Source organism: Labrus mixtus, chromosome 23, assembly GCF_963584025.1.
Source record: "Labrus mixtus chromosome 23, fLabMix1.1, whole genome shotgun sequence".
Classification (NCBI taxonomy): Eukaryota; Metazoa; Chordata; class Actinopteri; order Labriformes; family Labridae; genus Labrus; species Labrus mixtus.
Window position 1 is genome coordinate 6,200,818 of NC_083634.1, and position 13,581 is coordinate 6,214,398.

Below are 13,581 nucleotides of genomic sequence, written 5' to 3' on the forward strand. Positions count from 1 at the left end.
AGGGTCATACACGGGACGGGTCTTTATCAGAACGCGTTATACAATGCAGAGGGTTCACTAAAGACCTGTTTCCACCAAGCGGTTTGATTCAGTTTGGTACAAATTTATTTGTGTTTCCGCCGTGAATGGAATGATTCCAAAATATATGTACCGTCCTACTTTTGGCTACCTCTCTGTTGGGGTGCAAAGCGTTCAGATCCAACTCTAAAAGAGCAGTATGTAACTCTGACACCTAGTGTTTAAAGTGGGTACTGCAGTCTTAATTCTAAACATTGTAGAGAGTTGTCTCCCCCCCTCCTCTCTAGAGTCCATGCTCTCACAGGTCACCATGTGGTGAACACTGAAGCTTCAGTGTTTATCCAGCTCTGCATCGGTCTGTAAACCTTTCTGTGTTCTAACATCTTTCCATTTTTCAAAAGCATCTCCAATATTGATCCTAGTTTGAGCACGTTTCTGCTCGTGGAGCTTATTAGAAACATGCAGAGGCTTTTTAGGTCGGGTACAATCACTTCTATCTGAACCACTTCTCTTGCCCGCTTCCATCGCTGCAACACCTGTTGACCTGATAACTGCTCTCATATCTGACAAACCGAGGGGCGTCCAAAACGGACGTGTGGGGGTGTCTTAAAACCGCCTACCTTCTCTGGTCCAAACAAATCCAGATCATTCAGGAGCAGAATCTAAAGTTAGAAGGAGGACATACTGGCTGCTGCATTGTTGTCAGAGAAGCCAGCACTTCAACATGTTTCCTTAATGTCTGATCATATAGTAAGATCACTTTATCATTTCACTCACTACACATCTTACTGGTTGGACAGGAGAAACAATAACAACAGACACAATAAACATCATAAATGACTGCATGATTCAGTCTGAGGTAGGTACCGTTTCTTAATATGCTTCAAACGTTTCTAGTTTATTACAGATCTTGAGCCAGGTCAGATTTTGGACACAGTTGACTCATCGGGATGATTCACACAATTTTAGGAGGGAAAAAAAACAAAACCTGGAGAAGCCAGACATGAATGAGCATCCTCCGTCCTCTGCATGCTGTTGTGTTTACAAAGCTTTAGCACTTCTTCTCCCCCTCCATCATTAAGTTTCCCTCCTGCTAATACTTGATTACAGCCATTAAGGAACCGCTTGGCTGTAATTAAAACTCATTGATTTACTCGCTGGGAGGAGGATGCTGCTGCTGCGGCGGATCGGTCTGGACTTTAAACTCTGATACTGCAGATCGGAGGGGAACGTGTGACACATTCATTCACACTCACACGTTAACACACTGCATCGTCTACCCAGAGTGTGTGAAAATCCAGAGGAGTCAGCCTGGAGTCTTCTGCTGTCTCTGCAGAATGACCCCGGATTAATGGTGACAGTGGGAGACGGAGGACACCGGTGCACAAAGGAGGAACAAAGAGGAGGAAAAGACGAGGATGATGATGGTGTGTTTGTATGTGTGTGTGTGTGTGTGTGTGTGTTTGTATGTGTGTGTGTGTGTGTGTGTGTGTGTGTGTGTGTGTGTGTGTGTGTGTGTGTGTTTGTATGTGTGTGTGTGTGTGTGTGTGTGTGTGTGTGTGTGTGTGTGTGTGTGTGTGTGTGTGTGTGTTTCTGTGTTTGTATGTGGGTGTGTGTGTGTGTGTGTGTGTGTGTGTGTGTGTTTGTATGTGTGTGTGTGTGTGTGTGTGTGTGTGTGTGTGTGTGTGTGTGTGTTTGTATGTGGGTGTGTGTGTGTGTGTGTGTGTTTGTATGTGTGTGTGTGTGTGTGTGTGTGTGTTTGTATATGTGTGTGTGTGTGTGTGTGTGTGTGTGTGTGTGTGTGTGTGTGTGTGTGTTTGTGTATGTGTGTGTGTGTGTGTGTGTGTGTGTCTGTCTGTGAGAGGAAATAAGGAGGAGCGAGAGACGAGTTTAAATCTAAGGAATGAGAGAATGAGTAGAAGAAGAAGAATAATGAGTGTTTGTGTCAGTGAGAGTCCATTAGAGCTACGTCTGTGTTTCCTTCCTCGTCTCTATGATGGAGCAGGAACCTGACTCACAGCCATGTCATAATCAGATGTGAACAGTTGAGTCAAAGCTATTATTCTCTGTGTTTCCGGGCGGTGCAGTGGTAAATTACAGACCTTTTCGATTTTGTGTTTCCATATGAGAACAAACATTTGCCCTGCAGAGTCGAACATGATTTTCATTTAATACTGAGGAAAGGTGCCCGCCTCGACAACACCTTTGAAGGAACATGAACACCTCTTCGTTGCAGGTAAAATCATACGTTTAAATCAAAAGATGCAAACGTATTCAGAAACCTGTAAAGAAGCTTAAAGCTGTGGCTGGGTTATTCTGCTGCAATAAAAAACGACTTGTTGCTGCCACTGTCACGGCCCTGATCGATGACGCTGATGTTTTAAACATGCATGCATTTATCACGGTGCGTTCAGGCTCATAACAAATCTCAGCGCCCTGACTCATCATCGTTCTCTGTGTGATCCAGTCGGCTGGCCTGCGTCGTCTCTGAGTAGACTAAAACACTGACACGTCCTTCTTCATGAGACTTTACTGAACCTGCGTCCCTCACACTTTCCAGAGTGCGTCTGAAAACGGGAAAAGGAGTTTCAGGTCCGCTGCTCATGCAGGAGGAGGCTGGTCTCTTGAAATCTTTTTAATAGTAGACAGAAGGTGTTGGAGGACGATGCTTTGAATAGAGAGCGTTCTGCTCTGAGACTCAGGACATGCTGATCTGTGTTTTACGTCTGTAACTTGTTTATTGTGCTGAAGTCTGTGATTCTTTTGCACCTGAACTCAAACAAAAGGTTTGAGGCTTTCTACAAAGTGTGGAGGGTCATTTCATTTTTTTTTATCTCTGATGTTTTTTAAAACACATTACATCAGGAGGGATTCACTGATTTGTCTTTAGACTCTCACAGACGGAATTGTTATCGATCTTCTTTGTGTTTTTGTTTTAGAGAATATTGACTCCTTTTTTAAAGTCAGAGCTGCAGACAAACATCCAGTCACACTTATAATTCGTCAGATGTGTGTGTGTGTGTGTGTGTGTGTGTGTGTGTGTGTGTGTGTGTGTGTGCGTCTCACCCGTGAGTGAAACGGTCGGAGCAGCTCCGAGATGTGGTTGGACGGCGTGCCGTGGCGTCCGTGTCCACAGTGTCCTGCTTGAATCTGCAGCTCGTCCGCTCTCAGCAGCGAGTGGAGGAGACGATCCTCGCCGCTGATTGGCTCCAGGTAGAAGGTGTCGCTAGAATTCAAGGATATCAGGCCCCTGTGTGAACGAAGAGAAAACCTCGTTCAAGAACAGCATATTTTGAAGCTTAGGTCATTTCTCAGGGCTGTGGAGGCGGGGCACAAAGCATCCTGGGATACCTAGTTACGCTAACGGAGCTAGCAGCGCCACGTTTTCTCATCTTTTCTACCTCGTTACTGTATGTCAAAATCATCCACACAAAGAAAACGGTGATATACAGTTTTGTACACATTTTGCAGTGTTGGTTTGTTTGAATAGAATTTGCGTTAAACCGCTGATGAAGCAGCGGGAGCAACTTGGTGTTAAGTGTCTTGCCCAAAGACACATCGGACATGTTGCTGCAGGAGCTGGGGATCGAACCCCCGACCTTCAGGTTAAGAGACGACATGTCTGAGTTTTTATAGGTTCTCCTCCTCCTCCTGTTAGTTTGGTTATCTTTTCTCTCTCTCTCTCTCTCTCTCTCTCTCTCTCTCTTCCTTCAGGCCTTTTTAAATTGGACGAAATATGTTTTCTTCTTCTTCTTCTACAAAGGAGTGAAAAACTCATTCAGGGAGCAGCGGAGAGTTTTCAACACGCCGTAACACCGTGTGACTCACAGAGAGGAAGATTACACTCCATCATTCTTACGCCGGACTCTCTGATGGACTGAGGACCGGACATTGTGTTCCTTTGTGTTCCGCACAGCCTCGTTGTAAACACGGTTGGAACACTTTTGTCAGACTCAGAGTTCCTGAGAGTCGTTTGCTGTCATTTCGTCGTCATTGTCCTCGACTGTAACCACCCGGGCTGTCTGGAGAGAAACAACGTCAAGCTGCTGCCGGCGTTTTAAGAATGACTGAAATGGTCACAGATTTGAGTTGGTGAGGCCGCACCTCCACAGGGTGCAGAGCTTGTAAAACATGCTCAGATCATCTTTATTATTCTGTTGTCGGGGACGCTTCACACCAAATGATTTGTTTGATTGCTGACGCGGGGTCAAAGCGGTTAACCTCCTCATGATTTTAGAACTAAGGGTCTTCTTCACCTCACGCAATTAGTTTGACTCTCGTCGTCGGTCTTCCTGTTTCCTGTTTGAACAAGCAGCAACCTCTGATGTTAAACAAAAAAAAGTAAAATCCTGCAGTTCCTCGAGTGTCCACTAGAGGCTGGCTGCAGAAGCACAGGAAGTCACATACACACCCATTCTAAAAAGTCTGTTTTTACAGCAGAGATTAACATGTTTACAGCCTGGTTCAAAAAAACAAATAGGTCTGATTAGCTCATGTCTCGATCGACACACACTGTACGGGGGGTGAATGTTTTGATGACTCATCAGTTTTGATTTGATGAAGGATAAGAGTTATTCACAATAAGGCGTGTAGCTGACCTGACTGACAGGTGGGTGCGGTGTAACGGTTTGTCAGGAGGTTTAAAACCCGCCTCAGCTCCAGCTCTCAGCCTGTCGTTAGGTTGACTGAAAGTTAGACTGAGACAGCCTTTCCAGCACGGAGACCGCCATCGATGGGACTCCAGCGCCCCCTGCAGGAACAGACAGGTGACGTCACTCAGGCTTCCTCATGCTATGCTTTTGTACCAGCTCTGACGTCAAACATCTCAAAGGAACGGTAACAAAGGTCAATGTGTGATGTCATAGGTCAATGTGTGATGTCATAAGGTAGATATTTCTTTGGACTCATCAGCTGAGCTGTCTGAGAGTTTGTTAAAGTGACACTGAGGATGACTATCTACGGAGAGCCTGAAGGGACAAAATAGCTTGAGATTAATCAGGATTAACCCGTGAATGCTGACCGCCGTCAGATATTTTTATTTAAGATAAGAATCAGCGTCTGTTGTGTCGTGATGTCGATAACTCTCCTTCCCCCGTCCTCTGATCACTGAGGTGAAATCAGCGTCGGCAGTTTGTATGAAAACTGTTTCACCTTGTCTGTCTGAGTTTCTTTTTTTAACAGCAGACACACCAGGCACAAAGCAGTCAAATTATTCCTGTGAAAAGAGTTGGAGCGAGCTCGTCTATTCTGACCAGACGGGCCCAGCTGAGCTCAGAGCCGTGCTTTTACACAAAACACTCTATTTTTCCTCTTTTTTTTCCCCCTTTTGTAATTATGTGTCCAAGGCTGTTCAGCAATTTAGCCTAAAACCGTGTAATTCATCCTGAGTCGATACAAAGCTCCTCGTTTTGGGCGTCAGAGTTACCGGCAGGGAGAATGAGCCGGGAGCTGCCGGGGCAGGAGTGGAAATGAAAACACGGAGAATGCTGCAGGACTGCAGATAAGAAGAGAGAAGGTCGGCGCTGAAAACCTCGAAGAAAACTTCTGACCACAAACTTTGTTATCCTGGCAGCAGCAGCCTCCGCTAACCGGCTATTTTTGCAATCAAGAGATTTTCTTCTTCTTTTTTTTTTTTTTTTTTTGCATAATCATGGTTTTTCTGTGTGAAGTTCTGCAGGGTCGAGCAGTTTAGCCGCTCCAGAGCAAAACGTCAAATCCACCGAGAGACGGGGAGGGGGTCTCAAACAGAGCTTCATTAAGGTTCTCATCGAGCCTCTAAAAAACATTTTATCCAAACGAATCACAAACTGTGGAGCCTCCGTGACATCACTCATGGGGTTCTTGACTTCAGATGTGGAGTCTTGAATTTTGCAATTAATCCCGCCATGTTGGTTTTCTGGATCCAGAGGAGATCATATCTGGAGGAGAGGGCGGAGCTGGAGAGGAGGGAGGGATTAGAAAATCTATAACCTAAACTATCAAAGGTTTCCGTGGCTAATTTAGTTAGCATGATTAGCTTCCTGAAAAAGTGAGATTCAATTTCCGATGGTGGCTGAGTGGAGTTTTTTTCATCAGACAAAGAAAGCAGATTCGTAAGCGAGAGAGGGAGCACGGGATCAGTTGCACAGATACCTTGGCGATGTCTGAAAAAATGGGAGGAGCTGGAGAGGAGTGACACCGTGTCCTAGCAGCACGTGAGCGTAAGATGTCGATCCGACGCTCGCTGTCCACATCCGTTAAATATTACCTTCTCTTTGCTCTGTGAGTTTCAGTTTCCCCTTTTTGACTTTATAACATGAGGAGATTTTATTTTGAAGGTGGTCAAACGGAAGTCTGGAGCTTTTATTTTGAAGGTGGACAAACTGAAGTCTGCTGGTTTTTATTGACGAGCTGCAGGCTAACCTTAGCCACACCTGACAAACCACCTGCAGACAATTTTGAATACATTGTGGTTATTTTTAAAGTGGGTGAATCTGAATTTTAATTGCATATTCCACTTCTCAGTGTGCGAGGCTTTTGGCGCCAGCGTTTGGGAATTAGACACTTTTTGCAATGAGCAAACAGCAGCAGAGCACAGAGACGCTCTTACGTGTGTAAATTAACATCAGCCACATTTTGTGCATTTAGCAGGAATAAAATCAGAAAGCCTTCCTGCTCCCCGTGTTTGAATCCAGGACTTTGTTTGTTCTGTAATCATGGTCTCATAATGAGAGGACGGGCGCTGGAGTCACACCGCCGCTTTGCAGAGGTGCTGTTGATTCTCAGTTGATGATCGTTGCCGAGCGGAAAATGTTCAAAGATGTCAGAGGATAAAAGGTGACCCCCGACAGAATGCTTTCATTACGGCTCCCGCAAAGAACACGGCGCTCTTTTCCCCCGCTGAATCACACCGAACGCCTTTCATCTTCCAGCTGATTTTATTTGTTTCCCTCTCACATCTCTCTGACATTATTCTAATCTCAGTCTGTTTTTCTGCCTCTGACAACAACATTTACTCTGCGGGCTCCAGTCAGGCTTTAGGACGGCGTCAGAAAAAAGAAGAGAGACGTTTGATGATGTGGTCGTTCAATATTACAGGTGAGCTAAAGAGTGAGTGTTTGACTCATTATGAGAGCACATTAAAGACGAGAGGAGACACACCAGAGTGTCCTGTTTTCAGAGCAAACTGAGAGAAGAAGAAGAAGAAGGAGGAGGAGGAGGAGGATGAAGACATGTTCTAAACAACGGGACAGATTTAATCCCTCGTCTCTTCATCTGAGCACGGAGGTGAAAGGGGGCATCACGTGACCTGCATGTGGATACAGAAACATCAACCCTCTGCTCACAGGTCTCTGCTCGACACCGATTCAGATTCTCTCACATCCAGAAATATAAAGTTTGGATTTTACGATGTCATAAAAAAAAAACTTCTCCAACTCTTATCGCTGCAGATTTAGTGAAAAGGCTTTGGCTTTAATTCACACTAAAGCCCTGCTGAGCTATAACTTGATGTCTCTTTTATTGGATCAGACTCATGAATATATTTTGGAGACTCACATCCTGAGGACGTGCAGCAGCAAGAACGCTTCGGTGCGAGTCTGCGGGCTGCTCGCCGACAACATGAAAGTGTGTTGGAGGCTTTTAAAAAAAGTGCTGCCTGGATCCCCAAAGAGGATCAAATTACTCATTTTTATGACAATCTGAAGAAGAAAGAGAAGTTCTGACAGCCGCTCTTCAGCTCTCTGTGTTTGGAGAAAACTTTCCCAAACAGTGAAGAGCAGATTACAGAGTCAGTGGGAGAGGTCGGAGCTGCAGCGAGAGATTTTGATTTATATCAAGATAAACTAAGAACTTCTAAACCGGGGAGAACTAAAGCATGAGGGTCACCTGGTGAAATGTAAAATCAGGGTTTGGACTTCAAGCCCCGCTTCCACCAAGCGCTCCGTTTCAGTTCAGTACATTTATTCCTCTGTCAAAAGTTATGAAGGGTACTAAAACAACTGACCTGTACCGTCCTACTTTTTTGCTTCCCTTCTGTTGGGTCGCCAAGCGTACAGACCCGACCCTAAAGGGGCGGAGCTAAACACACTGCAGTCTGTTGATTGGTCCAAAGAATCTCCACTTCCTGTGCGACGGCGGTAATGAATCACAAACATAAAAACGTGCCATGTTTAAAATATCCTGTGGATCTTGAGAGTCATTTCAAAGCTGTTTTCTGTTTTTTTTTGCGACTCGTGTCAGTGTGTAGCTCCGCCCCGTGGACGACCTCGGAGGTGCTGACCTGCCCTCTGTTTGCTGCGTCAAGTTCTTCTTCTTCGTTGGATTTACTGGCTGTGTACACTATGTCGCGTCACTGTGATTCAGTGATGTTTAAGGGCACGGATGGCTGTGGAAACGCAAGCAAGGTCAGAGTTAACCGTACCAAACCGGACCGCTTGGTGGAAACGGGGCTTCACTGTACGGTCACTATTATTTATCGTAACTAGTAACGTATCCAGCTACTTTACAGATTCTATAACGCCGTCACAGTGACTATTGTTTAAGAGCACTTTATGTGAAAAAGCCGAAAACAAGCGGGCGAGGTGATGCTGACGTCAGCCTGACTGTGCACCGTAAACAAACACAGACAGGTGATCATCTCCCCCCCCATCTGACAGGGACAGTCTCCTGCTGGGAGGTGCATGTGTGACCATCAGGTGAGGAGGACTTCAGGGGCGGACCTCCTGAGAAACGAGAGGAGTGTCAGAGGGAGGAGTAAGCTGCTTTGTGTACCTGACTCCTGAGCAGGTGCTGAGAGCGACCCAGGACTGTGGATGTCCCCTCACATGGCCGTGGTAGAAGCAGTGATCCTGAAAGAGAGAAGAGGAGCTGAGATCAATACTTCATGTTTCATGTGGGGAGGGGGGGGGGGGGGGGGGCTGCTTGAAGAGGCCGGGATAATGTTTATGCAGACACACCCGCAGAGCAGCAAACAATGAATCGATGTGCAGGATCGACTCGGGGCTGAGAGAGTCCCTGAAACGAGTCTGCTGTTGCTGTTCAGGTTCAAACCTGGACTCCCTGAACAATGACTGTTACACGACTGATCGATAAGGAAACTCAGAACTCTTTAAAGTCTGACCTGGTTCAGATGAAGGCTGTGGATCAGACACTCAAAGAGGAGGAGGAGGAGGAGGAGGACAGGACGGTGGAACCCTCTTCTACACTGTTTTTGAACATATATTTAGGTAACCTGAGTGTCTACTGACCCACAGAATGTGAAATAAACCCATCCAGTCCTTTGTTTGTGGTCTGCATAAGTCTTACAACACAGAGACTGATGTCACAGTGGGATTCTGGTAAAAAAAAAAAATCCCCTCCCCTGGTATCTCCACCCATGGACTCCACCCCCAGCCTAGAAAAAAAACGTTTGAGCGGTTCCGCAATTTTTATTCTTGCTACAGAGGAGTGATGTTTACGGGGAAAACTCAGGGCGGGCTCATTGCATTTAAAGAGACACACACACCAAAACGGAGTGTTCTGAGAGAGCTGGTTTATACAGGGTCACAAACCTCCTCTGGTGCTTGATTCATGTTATATTTTGAACAAAGCACAGCACAGATGTTTCATTTAGACCTCAGGGGGACTGTTTGAAAAGGTGGAGAAAAGGGGATAATATGTCCTCTTTAAAAACATTTTTTTAGAAGCTGCAGCAGGAACGATCAGTGGTCGTGTTCAGACAGACAGAATAATCGTCAGGGGACAATACGACACATTACTCTGCATACACACGTGGACATATAGATGCAATCATCCAATAATGATAGGCTGCTTCACTCAGAAGAGCAGCTCTCTTATAATGACTTAGATTTACACCCACAAACAGGTTGTCTTCGCTTTCTTCTCCCTCAAACTGTACGCTCATTTTCTACATAATTACAGCCGACGAACAGCCACACGATGTTTATGTTTTCAGAAAGAAGTGACAGAAATGTTGCCTTTAAGATCTGCTCCTCCTGCGAACGCTCAATTTACTTCTGTTTCATGGGAGAAATAAAAGCGGAGGAAACTTTTGAATACCTGAGACGGCTTGCTTCCCTGTGCTCGCTGCAGAACAAACGGTTCAAACCAGAGAGAGAAGGAACAAAAGACGTGAAGGAATGAGACTTTGAACTGTTTAAGCACTAAAGGTATCAGACCTTTGAGGAGTTCTGACAGCAGCTCTGCCTCTGGGTCCAAAGAGCTCACGTTCCAGTTGAAAAAGAGGATTTATTACCACAAGGTTTAAATCCTGCCTTCATGTCACTTTGTGGACTTTTCAAAGTGTTTCAAAGTGTCAGTCAGCTCATCACACTGTTTAATTAACTCTTTTATTTAAACAGCAGCAGCACTCAGAGCTCTGCTCAACCTCCACACCTGCCAACATCCAGCAATTAGTCTGTGCCAGGGCCGACGTGGCTGCAGTCCGACGTGGCTGCAGTCCAACAGACGGACGGGCTGTGTTTGGACGGACCTGTCGGCTGTGTTACAGGTCTCAGTGTGTGAACAGATTCGAACATCAAACATGTTTTCAGCTCGGTGTTCAAACTCCGGAGGTCGAACAGCTTTAGTACATTTTAGTTTAAACAGGTTACAAAGACTTCTAAACTTATGAGGCCAACATCCAATAAGAGTTTAAAAGTCACATGTTCTCCTCCTTTTTAAAAAGTTTTAAAAAGTCTCAGAGCTCCTCAAAACATGTGTGTGAAGTTTCTTGTTCTAAATCCACTCTGATCCTGTATTTGATCATGCCTATAAACCCCTCTATTTCAGCCCTGCTCAGAACAGACTGTTTCTGAGTCTGTACCTTTAAATATGTAAATGAGCTGTGTCTGACCACGCCCCCTCTCTGGAAGGGCTTGGGTGACTCTGGCTTTCTCGCTCCATGTCCTATTGTTTACGGTGAGAAGGCAGACTCAGAGGGCAGAACAAACACCTAGCTGTGGGCGTGTCACCCACCTGGGGGAGGGGCTACTGCCCTTTGTGATGTCATGAAGGGAAAATCTCCAAACGGCCTGTTTGAGCACACATCTTCTGAAAAGTGGAGCAGACAGAAGACGGAGATGATGGACTTTACCAAACCCCCATGATGTGAGCCCAAGCAGCAACCTCTGGTGTTGAAAGATGAAGCTGATGCTGAAGTGTAAAATCCTGCAGTTCCTCAAGTGTCCACTGGATGAAGTCACATACACACCCATTCAAAAAAACCTGTTTTTACAGCAGGCAGAACAGACGGGTGATGTCACTCAGGCTTCGTCCATATTTACAGTCTATGTGTGAGCTGTGAATACAGTTTTGGTGTTGTTTCCTTTATTCTTTGATTTCTAAAACGTTTAAACAAAGAAATCCAGCCGATGTTAAAACCAAACATCAGGAAATAAGTTTCCAAATAAAATAAAAATAAAAATCTGTTTGAGGATCGTATTCTGTTGACAGTGACCGAAATCACTGATCTACGACCTTTAACCTCCTCACTTTATTCTCTGCAGTCTGAGTGAGGATGCTGAGGCGAGACGGTCAGGCTCCACCAATCACAACACGAGGGGGGAAAACAAAACCCTTGCGTTGTGTAAACTGACCCCGACGTCAGGCTGATGTTCAAACACACAAACAGTCTGAGATGTTCCTCCTACTTTAACTCTCATCGCAAAGTTTCGATCCAGACTTGTTCACTTCTCTGTCTCGTCTACCTTGGCACGGCAGCAGCTTCACTCGTCAGCGGAGGTAACAGATTAAGTGTGACAGGTGCAACATGTAACTCTAAAAATACCACCTGACTAAAAAACAGAGACGAAGACGCCTCTCCCTCGCTCTCCCTCTTTAAATAAAGCTGGAGGTTCTTTGAAGTGATCGTCTGCAGAGGAGGAGGAGGATGGTTTAATTGTGCTGCAGAATAAAGAACATGTTTCACCTGTCAGACTCTGTGGAACGTGTTCAAGTCCTTCTGAGACCGCTGTTTAATCCGCTAAAGACTTTCTATTAATAGACTGACACAGTTTTTCACAGCCTTACTGATGAGACTAAAGATGAGCTGATATCAGACGACACTGCAGCGGGAAAACGTCTTCATCATGCTCAATTGTTTAGCGATGTGACGTGCAGGTACAATAAAGGTATATGAAGACAAGCTTTAACTTTACGTCTCTGTTGTTCTGTTTGTGACACATCATCGTTCTTCTTCAGCACAAGATTTTTGTCTCCGTTACATTTGATTTCTACGTCCTCACGGCTTACGGCAGTAGCTCAGTCTTGGGTTGGGGTTCAAGTCCCGGTGCGGCCCAAATCTGAAAAATTGTTCCGGTAGCTGGAGAGGTGCCAGGTCACTTCCTGAGCACTGCCGAGGTGCCCAAGGAACCAAACCCCCCCCCCCCTCCACCAGCTCAGCCGTGTGCAGCCCTCCTCACTCTGACATCTCTCCATCAGTGCACGTCAACCCGAACCTGTTTGTGCGTGTGTGTGTGTGTGTGTGTGTGTGTGTGTTTCAGCCTGTGTGTGTGTGTGTGTTTCAGCCTGTGTGTGTGTGGTTCAGCCTGTGTGTGTGTGTGTGTGTTTCAGCCTGTGTGTGTGTGTGTGCGTGTGTGTGTGTGTGTGTGTGTGTGTGTGTGTGTGTGTTTCAGCCTGTGTGTGTGTTTCAGCCTGTGTGTGTGTGTGTGTGTGTTGAAGCCTGTGTGTGTGTGTGTGTGTGTGTGTGTGTGTGTGTGTTTCAGCCTGTGTGTGTGTGTGTGTGTGTGTGTGTGTGTGTGTGTTTCAGCCTGTGTGTGTGTGTGTGCGTGTGTGTGTGTGTGCGTGTGTGTGTGTGTGTGTTTCAGCCTGTGTGTGTGTGTGTGTGTGTGTGTGTGTGTGTGTGTGTGTGTGTGTGTGTGTTTCAGCCTGTGTGTGTGTGTTGAAGCCTGTGTGTGTGTGTGTGTGTGTGTTTCAGCCTGTGTGTGTGTGTGTGTGTGTGTGTGTGTGTGTGTGTGTGTGTGTGTGTGTGTGTGTGTGTGTGTTTCAGCCTGTGTGTGTGTGTGTGTGTGTGTGTGTGTGTTTCAGCCTGTGTGTGTGTGTGTGTGTGTGTGTGTGTTTCAGCCTGTGTGTGTGTGTGTGTGTGTGTGTGGTTCAGCCTGTGTGTGTGTGTGTGTGTGTGTGTGTTTCAGCCTGTGTGTGTGTGTGTGTGTGTGTTTCAGCCTGTGTGTGTGTGTGTGTTTCAGCCTGTGTGTGTGTGGTTCAGCCTGTGTGTGTGTGTGTGTGTTTCAGCCTGTGTGTGTGTGTGTGCGTGTGTGTGTGTGTGTGTGTGTGTGTGTGTGTGTGTGTGTTTCAGCCTGTGTGTGTGTTTCAGCCTGTGTGTGTGTGTGTGTGTGTTTCAGCCTGTGTGTGTGTGTGTGTGTGTGTGTGTGTGTGTGTGTGTTTCAGCCTGTGTGTGTGTGTGTGTGTGTGTGTGTGTGTGTGTGTGTTTCAGCCTGTGTGTGTGTGTGTGTGCGTGTGTGTGTGTGTGTGTGTGTGTGTTTCAGCCTGTGTGTGTGTGTGTGTGTGTGTGTGTGTGTGTGTGTGTGTGTGTTTCAGCCTGTGTGTGTGTGTTGAAGCCTGTGT

At 46.0% G+C, this 13,581-nt stretch overlaps 1 protein-coding gene across 1 annotated transcript in view; it reads right to left on the reverse strand.

Moving 5' to 3' along the window:
* Positions 1 to 13,581, reverse strand: part of adam19a (ADAM metallopeptidase domain 19a) — a 154,543-nt gene that overhangs the window by 36,987 nt on the left and 103,975 nt on the right. Inside the window, exons 5-6 of the mRNA XM_061030910.1 lie at positions 8,770 to 8,846; positions 3,085 to 3,268 (exon numbers count right to left, since the gene is read on the reverse strand). Coding sequence (XP_060886893.1) covers positions 3,085 to 3,268; positions 8,770 to 8,846 — 261 coding nt within the window. The remainder of the gene's footprint in view (positions 1 to 3,084; positions 3,269 to 8,769; positions 8,847 to 13,581) is intronic.